The following is a 14,842-nucleotide window of genomic DNA, read 5'->3' on the forward strand; positions in this document are numbered from 1 at the left end:
ACAAAAAACAAAAAACCTGCAGAACCTTCTTCAACTTCAGTTCCCACCAGCCAACCTAAACGGAGTTGTTGCTTAGCCAACTGGTTAATTTTTTAAAAATACATTTAATTTAACCCTAATGTTAACTGTTTGGGGAACATTTAAGTTTACCATCACACTCATTTTCATGTAATGAATTTTCGAATTCTAAAAAGACTTAAAAAAAATGAGTAACAGCGATATTTCCAGGATATTTTGTCTTTGCCATATCGCTATAACCTAGCAGGTAATATCTAGCTTTAAGGTAATGTTGTAAATCAGAATCCATGTTATAAATAAATAAATAAATATGTTATGTTATGGAATATATGTTATGGAATAGCCGTTTATTCCGTTATAAAGACATACTAATCACAGGTTTACTTTAAAACCATTATATATCTAAATTTACACATAGCTCTCCAGGAAAAACCCTTGTTACTGTAAAACAAGGTATTTTCTAAGGTGACAATTTTATTTGTAAAGATATCCCCCCTAAATTTCCTACGGAATAAGACTGCTCCACATACCATGTTAATTGTTCACTGAGTTTCATAGTAAGTATTTCAAAAGTACCTTCTTCATTTTATCACTGTTCGAAATAGGAAACCTGATCTCATAACAGGTGAAAATACTCAATTATTTGCATTAAAGTAATTTATAACGAATCCCTGAGTAGCTGAAAACACTTCAACTTCTTACTGGAGAGGATCTAATTTATAAGGAAATTGGTATCAAATGCTCACGTGGGCAACAAATGTATTAAAAACTACAGCAAACTAGAAGTAAACATTTGTAAGTTTATCATTTTGTCTCATTTTTAGCAAGACAGTAACTGCCAGAGATTGCTTAGAAAGTCAGGACTGACTTTGCAAAATTCAGTTTACTGGCAGTCACTAAAACATGACACTAAATTGACAGAGAAAAACAATCTATTGGTTCCCAAGGATCATTTAACCAAAGGGTCGTTTCAATTAACCCGCTGTATAAATTCTGTTGGTAAGCATAAAAATTTGAAAGAGGTTCAGTATTCAAAGCAGCAGTAACTTACCAAAGCAATGTAATTGCATTAATATTCATTATATGGCTAAAATTAACATTCAATTCACTATGAAACCGGTCCTCATTGATTCTGATACTTTGGATGTAGAAGGCTCTTAAATAAATAAAATGTTACAGTTTTGATTTCAAAACAAAACAAACCTCCCACAAACCTAAAAAATTTGTTAAGAAACAACCCTTAGTAACTAGACATGCTGGTTAGTACAGAGAGAAAAAGAAAAGCTATGCTATGAAGATACTAGTCACTAGCACCACGTCTGGACAGAAGGGAAAATATGCACATCAAAACACTAAAAACATTTACATCCTACTACTACTACTACAGCAACCACCACTACTACCCCTATCACTACAACACCAACAGTAACTCAGGTTTAAGGATAGTTATTTTGACACCTAATATTTTCAAAATTTGAATCCAAATTTCCTTTATAGTATCTGAAAGATATAGTCACTTGGTAATGAAAAGGTCTTATTTGAGAATAAGGAACCCACTGAGTACTGCTGAAATAAAACTACACAAATTGGGTAGTGTCACCAAAAATCCTATTTGCAGAGTGAACTAAGTATCTAAGTGAGGCAAAGAAAAATAAAGAACATAAAGATGGGATCTAAAAACACAACATATTATGGAAAAAAAAAATGAAGAGGTCATGAAACTACTGAGGCTAATAATCAGATAATCCATGGCATATTCAGACTCTAGCTTCCTTTCATTACGAAAAGGAAATCGGGGACATGTGAGATAAAATTCTAACAGGTAAAGTTTCTTGGTAGGTAGCCTGGATGAAAATTTTAGTCTGGAAAAAGGACTGTATAAATTTGGGGATTATCTGTAAATTTTGACATTTTTGCTCAAGTGTTTTTCATTTCTTAGTTTTTTTGCTAAAACACAATCTTTGACTCTAAAATTTACACTGGAAATAAATAAGAGAACTTTCCTCTAGCTCTGCTGTAAAATACATGTTCGGAACATGCGTTATAAATAAAACCAACTTCTTAGGGAAACGGAGTACTCCGTGTTGTGTTACTACTACAACACACAGCTCTAGAGAATAGTTACAAGCGCCACATGAGAAAGTGTGCCCCAGTCTAGGTCCAGTGTTTGCCTCCTGAAGCCAGGGATACTGGACAACAGGCTCATGTCAGACGTTTTTCCCTTTTTGAGTTAAGCATCTTAACACGGAAAGTGAAATTAATGATTACCCTAAGCAATTCATACTCCCTGCCATTATATGCCGAAACTATTTGCTAATCTTTAAATATCTTTAAGCCTTTAAAGACACTGACTGCAGTTAGTGCTGAGATGTGCAATTTGACGCGAAGAGAAAGAAATCAGAAGAAAATCCTCCCCAGTGTTACAGTGATTAGAGACAGAATAAGCAGGCATCACAAACGTTTTTAATGGTTTTGAACTCATTTCAGTACAGGTTAACAAGCTTCAAAGTGATAGCCAGCAATTTCATTGTACTAAAGAAAAATTTTCAATGTTCTTTCTTTCACTGCTACTAAAGTATGTCAAACATGCCAATAAAAATAAACTCAGCTTAATTTCACTATTTTTCTTCTCTAGTTCTATTTATAGTAATAAAAATACCGTGTTAAACCATTAGCTAAGTTTTAGTATGTAAGTATATTCAGTAAATCTGAATTTTTTTTGAAAAGTGATAAGCAATTATTTTTTGTGATAAGTGGCAATTCTTAAAATGGGGGGATTCAAGGACTGACTTCCTAAAGCAAAAATAAACACGAAATAGCGCGGTGTCAACTGCTGTCTGTCGCTGGCAAGAACAACAGCTTCAAATAATCTCCTTCAAAAGGAACTGCACTGCTGCTGTCCGCCTGCCAAGCACAAGCTTACTTGAATTCTGAGAATAAAGTGGACCTCCATTAACATGAGGCTGAGCAGAAAATGGAGCAGTCCCAGAGGGAGTTCGTCTGTATCCACCAGAAGACGTCGAGGAAGTGGTAGAGTTGTGTCGAGAAATCTGCCTGGTCATGGTGCCGTACTGCGAACCAGGAGCTGAGCCCGGGGCTGCGGAAAAGCATTAGTCAAAAGCAACCAACAAAGAATCTGAGCAACATGTGACCTCGGATGGCAGCACAAAGAGAGGAGGACTCTCGGTAAGAAGTACTACGGCCTCTCAAAGCCCACAGCACAAAATAAAGAGAACAGCGAAGACAAAACACAAAGAGCTGTCTGCAGTTATAAACCAAAGGAAAAACAGATATTGTGTGGAAAGCTGCAAAAGTAGAATAAGTAACATTCTTAAACCTTTTAATTTAGCAGAATCCCAAATGGTATTTCGCTAATCTTACATATAAAATTTTTCCTGTATCATTTTAGAATATATAGGTTTTACCTATGAACTGTGTCTCTCCAACAAAATAAATACCAAAAGGTAATTTGAAATGGAACACATCGGTTTTCAGATGTGAATATATTAACAGTTGGTTTACAAGCTTCTTTTCCATTGCCAAATCTTTAGGAGCACAGGTTAAATTATAAAATATACATAAGCTAGCATATTTTCAACTTATACTGCTATATTTAAGTGAACGTCTACTGTGTTAGCAGCTATAATCAAATACATATGCTAGCAGAATCATTTTTATGAGAAGCACAATTTCGAGTTTCAAAGCACCTATTTATAGTATCTGATTTGTTATGTATCTCCAAACTTTTAAGAACATACTTCCCCTTTCACTTAAATTTTTCTGACAAAACTGTAAATAATTTTAGATGTTGTAAAATAATTTTACAATTTTAAAGCAGCTTTATGTAGAAAGTCCATTACTTATCTCCATACATGGAGGGCTTTTCCCCATCCTATACCCAAAATAATCTTCTTCTTTTATTATCATCCATATCTAGAATGACTAAAGCACTAACAGTTCAGAAAATTTTATTCAACATCATCTTTACCAACATTTCAAAAGTTTAATATTTAAAAGGTTAATAAAGTTCAAAGCCTCTAAAGTTAACCATACTTTCCAAAAGTAACTTCAGGATTAATATTAGCCCCTTTGCCCCACTCAAACATCTAAGCAGACTAAGTAAGTAAAACTAGCTTATTTTCATTCAGTTGTGTAATTTAGCCTCTCCTAGAGGTCATACACAAGTTATTACATAAAACCATACAGCAGAGGTTGTTCATTTTAAAAAGTGCTAATAAATTTAACATTTTGGAGTTCCCAGAGCCACAGGCAGTCACTAATTATTTGAATCATCCCCACGTTCATTTTCTAAATAGAAACACAGTTTTAAAATAATACTCTAGAAAAAATGAAACAAGATGAAACCAGAAAGAGAGACGAACCATAAGAGACTCTTAATCTCAGCAAAAAAACTGAGGGTTGCTGGACTGGAGAGGGATGAAAGGGAGGGGATGGCTGGGTGATGGACATTGGGAAGGGTATGTGCTATGGTGAGCACTATGAATTGTGTATGACTGATGAATTACAGACCTGTACCCCTGAAGCAAATAATGCATTATATGTTAATAAAAATAAATTTTAAAAAATAAAAAATAAAAATAAGAATAATACTCCACTCAAGAGCCTTCATGAATAAGAAATTCTGGATAGCTAGGGCTTCCACAGAACTAAGAGGTAAACCTTAGCTGTTTTTAATGGAGATCTCTGTAAAGTGATTCTTTTATTTCTGATTTATATAAAAAGTATATGAAATCCAAGTTATTTTCCTTGCTGATCTTAAAACTGAAAACCAACCATTCAGTATTCCCAAACTATGCTTATTTCAGAATTTACTTTTTTTATATGTAATAAATCATAATACCAATGGGCATATGATTTATATACATAATTATGTTATATACAGAAATATTAGTTATATATTAATATGTATAATTACATGTAATAGTGATATATAATTTATCTGTATATATATTTTAGATATAATTTAAAGAAAAATACAATAAATACCCAGCTCCATGCAACAGTGTATTTCCAGTATCACCAAAGCTTCCCGTTTGTGCCTCCTGGATCCCAAAACCCAAAAGGTGTTAAATATTCTTTCCTATTTCCTTTTTTAAATCACAGACATATGTAACCTTAAACAATACACAATACACAGAGAAGTTATAAACTTTTATAACGGAGTAATTATACATGCTGCTGGCTTGTTTTGTTTTGTTTTTTTTTTATTTAAGACTCATCCCTGGTGAATATTGTATCATCCATTTTTTTTCTTTATTTGCATGTGAGCATGCCACAATTTATTTATCCATTCTATTATAAGTAAACATTTGGGTTGCATCCGGATTTTTGCTAATATTAATGCTACTATTGTGAACATTCCTAAATGTGGTTCCTGAGTTTCTCTAAAACATTGGTTCTCAAACTTCAGCACTGATCAGAATTTCACCTTGAGGGCTTGTTGTAATACAGACTGCTGAGCCCCCATCCTCAAAGTTTCTGAGTAGGTCTAGAATGGGATCTGAGAATTTACATTTCTAACTAGCTCCCCTGTGATGATGATGCACTGGTCTTGGAATCACACTCCGAAAGCCACTGCTCTAGGACAGTGGTTTTTCAAATTTTATGGTTTTAGTATCCACTCTTTAAAATTAGAGAACCTCAAAAAGCTTTTGCAGAGGTGGGTTATAGCAACAGGTAATCACTTTAATAGAAATTATAAATGACACATCTTTAAAATAATAATAATACTAATAATACTAAGATCTAGTTGCCTTTTTCATTCTCATATATAAGAATACAGTGGAAGTTTCCAGAGGTGCATGATAGATTCATTGCTGTGACAGCTGACAAAATGTTTATTTGTAATTTGTATACTCAATGAATCTATCATAATCATACACCTCTGGAAACTTCCACTGTATTCTTACATATGAGAATGAAAAAGGCAACTAGATCTTAATATTATTAGTATTATTATGACTATGGTTCTGACCCTAAAAACTCCATAAAAGGATCTCAGCATCGACCTGTAGCCATATTCTGAGAACCCATACTCCGATGGTAAATATCTAGAAATGAAATTATTATATCTAAGGCAGAAACCTATTCAACCTGACTAGGTAACAAATTACCCTCCAAAGTACCAACTAATAAACTTCCACCAGCAGTGTACTTTCCTGTTACTACACATACTCATCAATACTGAGTACTAATGAACTTCCACATTTCTACTTACACGGTGGATATAAAATAGAATCTCACTGTGATTTTAACTTTCATTTTCCTGATTATTAACTAGCTTGGGGACTTTTTTTCAGATGGGCTTTCTGGCAATAATTTTTATTATTAGGGTCTTCTTTTTATTATCTCCTTTGCCCCTTTTTAATACTTTGAAAAGACATGGCTAGACAGCTTTATTTCACCCAACCTGAAACTCAGCTGTCATTTGAAACGTTTCACTATCCAATTCTATCCGGATTATTGCTCTTGTATATTTCCAGGCTGAACAGTTTCATACTATGTGTGTATTTGGAATTCTAAATATGCTCAATCCAGTCACCTCTGCTTTAGGAAAAATTTTAATGTATCTGATGAAAAATTTTTTTTTTCTTGGCATCCCAGATGCCAAAAGTACTGAGCTGTATCAGAGTTTTGCACACTGTGATCCACAGGAAAGCCTCAGGAGCACCATCATTTTCCTTGCCATTTTAATTCCTCCTGCACCCCCCATCTTTTCCCAATCCTTTGACTGTATACACCAGGAAGTTCCAAATGAAATTTCATGTAAAAAATATTACTCATTTAAAAATATCTTTTTGAACAATCTCTGCTGTAATTTTCCTTAAGAAATCAAAACAAGCAACAAATACAAACCACATGAAATTGGTTACAAATTAAGCATAAAAACATTACACATTTCAGAGAAATGTGATTTTACATTTAACTGTGTAACTTCAGAGGCCTTTCACCAGAAGAAATTAGTGTAAATTAGATTAACACTTAAACCTTTATATTACCACCTACAACCTAATAGCTATAAAAGGCAGCAGTCTAACAGCGGGAGTTTATTATGAATACAAAAAGTAAATGAGATCACTCCAGGGGTTATGCGGTCTCACCTATCACAGTGTTCCCTGGGAGAAGTGGTGGAAGAGGTGGTGCTGGTGGAGCTCCAGAAGGAGGAGGGACAGAAATGTTTTCTAATAAAATAGTTTATAATTCAGGTCAGAGGACAAGAAAGAGAACTAAACATTCTGAAACAGTAAGAAAGTACAAAGTTTTGGAAAGGGGAGGAAAAAAAAAAAAAAAAGAAAGACACCCATATGTAAAGCATGACCAAATGAATATGAATTCATTTTACTAGGTATAAAGGGCACTGCGTTCATACCTGCATAAACTGTAAAATATGCCATTTTTATAAGCAGTTTTTTCTTTTTCAACCTCCTTGAGAAGCTAAGAATTTTTCCTAACAGTTTTGATTATTAAATATGTATTTTTAGCACTACAGTCATTTCATTTACCCAAAAAAGGGACTTATTTAATACTCTGCAAAGATTTCTTAAAATTTTCTATAATCTGAAGAGTAAAAAACTTTTCCTATTTTAACCCCATTTTATATTCATGGCATTTTACTGAAGTATGTATGGAATATTATCCATAAATGCAATAAAGTCACAGAACGAGCTGACGCCAGAGTTGAGACAACAGCCTACAAAGCAATGTCAAACTCACTGGCATTAACAAAACAATAACCACAAAACAACGCTCTTGAAATAATAAATATCATTCTTGACTAGTGCCCAAGGCAAGTATTTCTAGAGAAAAATGGCCAAAACACTATTTAATAATGTTATGTAATATGCTTTTATGTAAGAAAAAAAGAGCTAGTAAAGTCTTAATGTCTCGAGAATCTCCTTAAAAATCTTCTTAAATTTGTTATTAGCGTTTCTTCTAGCAACAATCACAATAATATAATAAGTAAATTTCATCTAATATAACTATTTCAGACTTTCATAATACAGCTCATAAATTTTAGCACATATTACAACAGGTTAATACACAACATACCTGGTCCAACAGTGGGCGGTGAAGGTGTAGGCACGGCGATGGGAATGCCAATACTGCTGCTTCCACTGTTTTCTCGACTTCCACTCCCTCCACTGCTTCCACTGCCAAGAAACAAATTTGAAAAAAGCCATTCTAGAGATTTATTGAAAGACAAATTCAAAGCCAATAAATACGTAAAAAAAAAAAAAAAAGATTGTATTTATTTTTTTGTCAGACAGAGATCACAAGTAGGCAGAGAGGCAGGCAGAGAGAGAGAGGAGGAAGCAGCCTCCCTGCTGAGCAGAGAGCCCGATGTGATTCGGGGCTCGATCCCAGGATCCTGGGATCCTGGGATCTTGACCTGAGCCGAAGGCAAAGACTTTAACCCACTGAGCCACCCAGGCGCTCCAATAAATACTCCTTTTATGATGTGTGTGTGTGTGTATTAAATACACAAAACAAAAAGTTTATAAAACTATTCAATACAATTTTAACCCTAATACTTAAAGTTCTTGTGTTGTACTCTACTTCTCAAACTACTGGAAATCAGTATAGTCATAACATTGTAAACAGAACCATCAGAAGAGATAATCCTATTGAGAAATGAATGACCAATATAATCTTATAGTACAATGATCCAACAAAAGTTCATTTAAAACCTACTATGAAAATCAGTAACTAAAGCAGACATGAACCATGTTGTCAGGGAGCTCACAGCTGAAAATGGGAAAATAGACGTTAAAAAAACAACATGATGGATGCCACAAAAGAAAATGTACAAGATACTATAGAAGTTAATAGAAAGTGTAACCAGGGGGTGCCTGGGTGGCTCAGTGGGTTAAGCCTCTGCCTTCAGCTCAGGTCATGATCTCAGGTCCTGGGACTGAGCCCCACATCGGGCTCTCTGCTGGGTGGAGAGCCTGCTTCCCCCATCTCTCTCTGCCTGCCTCTCTGCCTAGTTGTGATCTCTGTCAAATAAATAAAAAAATAAAATCTTAAAAAAAAAAAAGTGTAACAAGTTTTAGTCTGGAATTAATACCAAAATCTCCATACCATCTCAAAGAATGGTGATAAAACAGGAAACTTTCTGGAAAACGAGCAAACCACCACCAACAACAACAAATGTGAAGCTTCAGCGTGGGGCAGTCTAGAAGAGTTGATACTGTTAAACTCTAACCAATTCCCTACAATTCTGTTTCCTATGGATTTACTGTCCCTTTAGGCATACAACTTCACACTATCCAGCTGTTCTAGTAACATGTACATTATGCACATGTATGTAACATTAGGCTCCATATGGTCTTAAAATTAACATCACTGTCATAGCAGGCCCAGAAACTGAAGAGAGCTAAGACCTGCACTGCTTAAATAAAAATTTTTTCTCCAATATGATTATTCTATAATTATCATATGTTAAAGAAAGAAAAAGAAAAAGAGAGGAAGCTGTTTACCATAAATTGCTTGAATGTGGTCTCTCCCTAGTCCCTCAAGCCAGGTGATCAATATCCTGCTTTGTGCCAGCATTGCATCACAGACATATGAAGTTTTTGTACTTATTATGCTCTTCTACAATTATTAGCTTATGTGCCCCGTTCCTCACATGAAAATTAGGGTTAGAAAATTACAGCCCCTGGACCAAATCTGGCCACTGGTCCAATTTTTACAACCTGTGAGCTAAGAATATTCTTTCCATTTTTAAATAGTTGAAAAAAAACTGAAAGAAGAAGAATATTTTATGACACATTAAAATTACATGAAATCCAAACTTAAGTTCCATATGCAAAGTCTGACTGGAACACAGCCATGCTCACTCATTTGTGTGTGGTCCATGCTGCTTCCATGCTGCAATGACAGAGCGGAATAATCACAAGAGACCATAAGGCCCACTAATCCTAAAATATTAACAATCTGGCCTTTTATTAAGAAGTTTGTCGATCTCCTGTTCTAACAGAATGAGCTTCTGGAAAATTGAACTGTATCTTATGGGCATATTCCTAGTACGTCATGAAGTAACAGTAACTGGTGGTTGAATATGATTAAACTATAAATACTTCCACTAGAGAGAAAAACCATGCTTTGAATTATTATTCAAACACACACACACACACACACACACACACACACACAAAATTTGGTCCTCATTGAGCCTGACCTGATATAGTGACTGCAGATATCAATATAATAATTTATTTACTAATAGTACCAAGAACAACAGATTTCCATTACACAGCAACTAAGAGGCTTGACATACCCTACTTAATTGAATCCCCCCCAAAATGATTTTGGTAAATTTATCTAATATATCAACCTAAAAGTCAAGGTAAAGAGAAGTTCCTTGCCAAGTTATTAAGTGATATAAAACTGAAGAATAAAATAAAGCTATGGGGTGCCTGGGTGGCTCAGTGGGTTAAAGCCTCTGCCTTCGACTCAGGTCATGATCTCAGGGTCCTGGGATGGAGCCCCGTGTCGGGAATCTCTGCTCAGCAGGGAGCCTCCTTCCTCCTCTCTATCTCTGCCTGCTTCTCTGCCTACTTGTGATATCTGTCAAATAAATAAATAAAATCTTAAAAAAAACTATATAAAACAAAGCTATAAAGTCAAGCTAATAATAACAATAATAATAATAAAATAAATTAAGCTATACAATACATTTGTCTGACTTTATACCCAAACACAGAGTGGCGACTTCTCGGGGAAAGAAAGTAGAGGCTATAATTGGGAAAGGGCCTAATAGGGACCTTCAGTGTTGCTGGTAATATTCAATTTTCTGATCTGGGAATGGTTATGTGGGTATATTCAATTTGTATTAAACCATCAAGTTGTATACTTAATAGACTGTACACTTTTCTGAACGTATGTCATGCTCCATAATCAAGTTTTTGAAAAATCCCCGTGATTTCTACTTTTTAAAACAACTTACATTTTCTAGTATATCAACTCTCTTAACAAATTTCCTCAGATTTAAGATGTCTTTTTTTATTTCAATTTAAAGTTTAATAAATCATCATGTGGTATAATTTCTGATATTTCACCTTTTTTTTAAAAAAGATTTTATTTATTTATTTGACAGAGAGAGAGATTGCATGTAGGCAGAGAGGCAGGCAGAAAAAGAGGTTTGAGAAGTGGACTCCCTGCTGAGCAGAGAGCTTGACATGGGGCTGGATCCCAGGATCCTGAGATCATGACTTGAGCGGAAGGCAGAGGCTTAACCCACTGAGCCACCCAGGTGTCCCTGGTATTTCACCCTTTATCCAAAAATATTTAAGAGTGATTGCCTCAATCTTTTTAAAATAACTGTTTTAAAAAACATTCTATAAGCCTTAATCCAAATAGACATTTATACCTCCATCAAAAAGAAAACATGGTGGCAAATCTACAATTAGTATAAACCTACTTAAAACCTAAAAAGCAGAAGACTTATGGCATAAATTTACTTATAGAAACATATATAATATTAGTACCCCTCATCTTTTACATTCTGTATTAGCACTAGACCAGTACTTTACTCAGCAACTTTACAGGAGTCTGTCACCAGTCAACAACACCCACTCGCAGATATTCGAAGACTCAACTGAAGGTTTACCTGTGTGTCCTTGGTCTCTGGTTTAAAGAAGCTGTCCTGCCTGGACTATGCTGACTTCCGAGCCTAGCAGGACTTGTCATGTAGTCATTAGGAACTGTTGGGGGTTTAACAGGTTCCAGGGTTTTGTAAGGAGTATTTCGTCTAAAGAAGAATAACAGAGAAAGGACTAATGAATAAGAAAGAGTAAATGGTATTTTCCCCCAAATCTGTGATTGTCTCTTTGTAAACAAGTATAACACAAGTTTTTTTTTTTTTTCTTTACTTTGTAGTAATACATTTTGTTTAAAAAAATTCCTCATTGGGGTATATAAATTCTGTTACTCTACACAAAAAATGAAGTTTGTTACTTTTTCTTATTAAAACCATAGGAAAGGGTCATTTAAAAGTTCTAACATTATTTCTAAAAATAATTATTATAATTCTTTAAATGCTCAGTAATATTCAACTTCGAGTTATACATTATTCCCAGATCAGTGACCCACAAGCCACCATCCTTATGCATTAAAAAACTAAGTGTCTCTCCTGCAATTTATTCCCACCTCTGTGTTGAAATGCATGAATGAGTGCGTTCTGATCCTATGTAATGCCACGTGTTTCTCAATAAATGGCTTTAACTTTTCCATTTAATAACTTCATATGTTTTCTCCAGGGGCTAGGGATTTACAGAATGAAAATGGAAACTAAGATTCTGCAAAATTTTGATTCTTAATTCCTCTTGTTATAAAATAATGATGCCTCACCCCAACCAAAAATGAGAAATCTACTCTTTGCCTTCCTACATTAAGGTGAATAATCTATCAGAAATGTCTGACCAATTATTCAATATTTTTACTGCACGGAGAAGGAAGAAGCTACCAACTGTTATCTTTTCTGTTTCTCCAACTGGCCTAACCCTAAAGCTCAAGTATGAAAGGCCCTCAGATTATGAGCAGAAACAGAGTTAGGGGTACTCCAGGTAGAGTCCCTAAGTCTCAGGCGCCAAGAAGATCTGCAGGCTATGAAGCTGAACTTATTCAACTTATATACATTTAGACAACTTATATACACTGCTTATTCAAAGTGCTGCAATATGAATATTGTAAACACATGTGAAAGCCCCATATGGAATCCTCCAGCAATCTCATTAGAAATACACCTGCACTTATTTTTTTCCCCAAAAAATGAATTAGAAGATAAAAAAAATAAATAATGCTTGCTTACACATATACAAAAGAACCTTTCTAGTATAAACTTCTATAGAGACCATTATAAAACAAGCAGGCTCATTTTGGATTATGTTCAAGAAGTAAGAACCAAAATGAATTTGTGAAAGGTAGTTCACACTGAGAGGATCCCACAGCAAGGACCCTACACTTACTTAAGTCACAGACATACCTCTTCCTTTTGCATACGGATTTTCTTGTAAAATGTAGCTGAATTCTTACCCCAGCGTTCCCCGGCCTGACGTGGGAGGGCTTGGTGGTTTCTGAGTAGGAGGATTTGTTCTTGACAGTGTGCCAGTTCTTCCAGGCTGGTTATTTCCATGCTAAAATGTGGAAAGAAAAGCTTTTATTTTTATATCAAATTGTTCTGTTGGTGTTTTGACACCATGGATTATTATTTTTTTAAATATCAGAATGTGAAGTAAGGATTCCCAGACAGTTTTATTAACAGACTTTGGTACTACATTTTAAAAAAGTCAAAAAACCACTTGCACTTGGCTTTTCTCCTATTATCTTGCGCTATTCATACCAATTTATGGCAAATACAGGTGTGATTATTGGATTTTCTACATTATTTTATTGTTAAACATGTTCACTGAGATTAAACTTATCTGCATTCAAATACTGGATTTCCCAAAATTTTTTAGATGTGTACATGAATAAAACTACAGATCTCAGTGTCAACTTGCTAATATATTCATTAAGATAAAAATGATCTTTATCTTAACAATTCAGTAACAAAGTCCTATATGTCTGGAAAACCTCCTAATTGTAAGTCAATAAAAGCAAGGCAACTATCAAAAAATGAGCAAAGCAATAAATGTTAGCAAAATTAATGTTCCTATATAAATGCAGATGTCAATATATCTTTGATATATTAACACATCCAAGCTAAATGTTGCTGATTTGAACTGAGTTTATTTAATCTACATAAATCCTATGGGAAAAAAGCAGACAGACATAGGAAGAGTTTTCAAATTTTAGTGGCTCTGCAGCCTCTATCAATAGAGGGAATGCTGTGGATCAAATGATAAGTAGTATCTCTTACCTTGGCTTTTAGCCACTTTACGTTGGCAAAAAAAGGGGGGAAAAAGTAGAAATTAATTCTAAATAAATTATATCTGATAGGACACGTTTACATCTATAGTTATTCAATTCATGTTAATAAGCTTTTACCCAGCAATATTTTAAATATTTTATAAAGAAAAAATATCCATAAGCAATAGGGAAATATTCATGTGTATCAAATATTTTTTCAAAAGAATATATTCATAAGGAAACCACCACTTAATTATGCTGCTCTCATGCAGGTCCAATAATGTCTTAGGTCAGTATTTTATCCTATGAAACTAATCCAACAGAATCACAGATGATAAACACTGATTTAAACACAAACACCTAACACATCCAATGTAAGGCTACTTAAACACATCACTGTACAAGACCTAAGGCCTTACTGAACATTGAATGCCCAAGTATTCATTAGATGATGGTAATACAGTATTTTAAAAACTGATAAACTAAAAAAAAAAAATTCTTTTTTAAATAAAAACTGATAAACTATAAATGTTAAGTCAAAATCACATGTTGCTTGCAAATTCAGAAAAGGACTTAGACCCTTGGTGTTTAACACAAAACAAATCCCTATGCAAAGCAGCTGTTTAGCCAGATTCTAACTAAGGCATAAACAAACAGGGTCTAGAAACCCTCTGATTTGTAACTTAAGAATCCAAATCTGAGCAGGCCAACAGTGGTAAGAAGTTAGAGGCTGCTTTAGTTCTAAGTTTCCTTCTGAACCAGTTTAGCTAACATTCAAAACTGAAGAATGATTTCTTTGATCCTAAAGGCTACTTCTATGAAAGATGACTAGCCTATATATAAAGTAGTATGTACTATAAATAATATGAAATACTGTGTAAACTCCTAAAGCATCACTATTTGTACTATGCCACGTAAGAAATATCTTTAGGTCATAGAGTCTAACCTTGTA

General features: G+C 34.4%; 1 protein-coding gene across 10 annotated transcripts in view; it reads right to left on the reverse strand.

Annotated features, from left to right (window-relative positions):
• ABI1 (abl interactor 1) overlaps positions 1-14,842 on the reverse strand; it is a 119,632-nt gene that overhangs the window by 10,663 nt on the left and 94,127 nt on the right. For 2 of the 10 annotated variants that reach the window (XM_047740177.1, XM_047740174.1), the window contains exons 4-9: positions 13,901-13,915; positions 13,075-13,175; positions 11,651-11,791; positions 8,089-8,189; positions 7,140-7,220; positions 2,942-3,115 (exon numbers count right to left, since the gene is read on the reverse strand). In XM_047740177.1, the coding sequence (XP_047596133.1) occupies positions 2,942-3,115; positions 7,140-7,220; positions 8,089-8,189; positions 11,651-11,791; positions 13,075-13,175; positions 13,901-13,915 (613 nt within the window). The remainder of the gene's footprint in view (positions 1-2,941; positions 3,116-7,139; positions 7,221-8,088; positions 8,190-11,650; positions 11,792-13,074; positions 13,176-13,900; positions 13,916-14,842) is intronic. The other 8 variants (XM_047740180.1, XM_047740176.1, XM_047740182.1 and 5 more) reach the window with 5 other exon arrangements.

The sequence above is a fragment of the Lutra lutra genome, chromosome 8 (genome assembly GCF_902655055.1).
Source record: "Lutra lutra chromosome 8, mLutLut1.2, whole genome shotgun sequence".
NCBI lineage: Eukaryota > Metazoa > Chordata > Mammalia > Carnivora > Mustelidae > Lutra > Lutra lutra.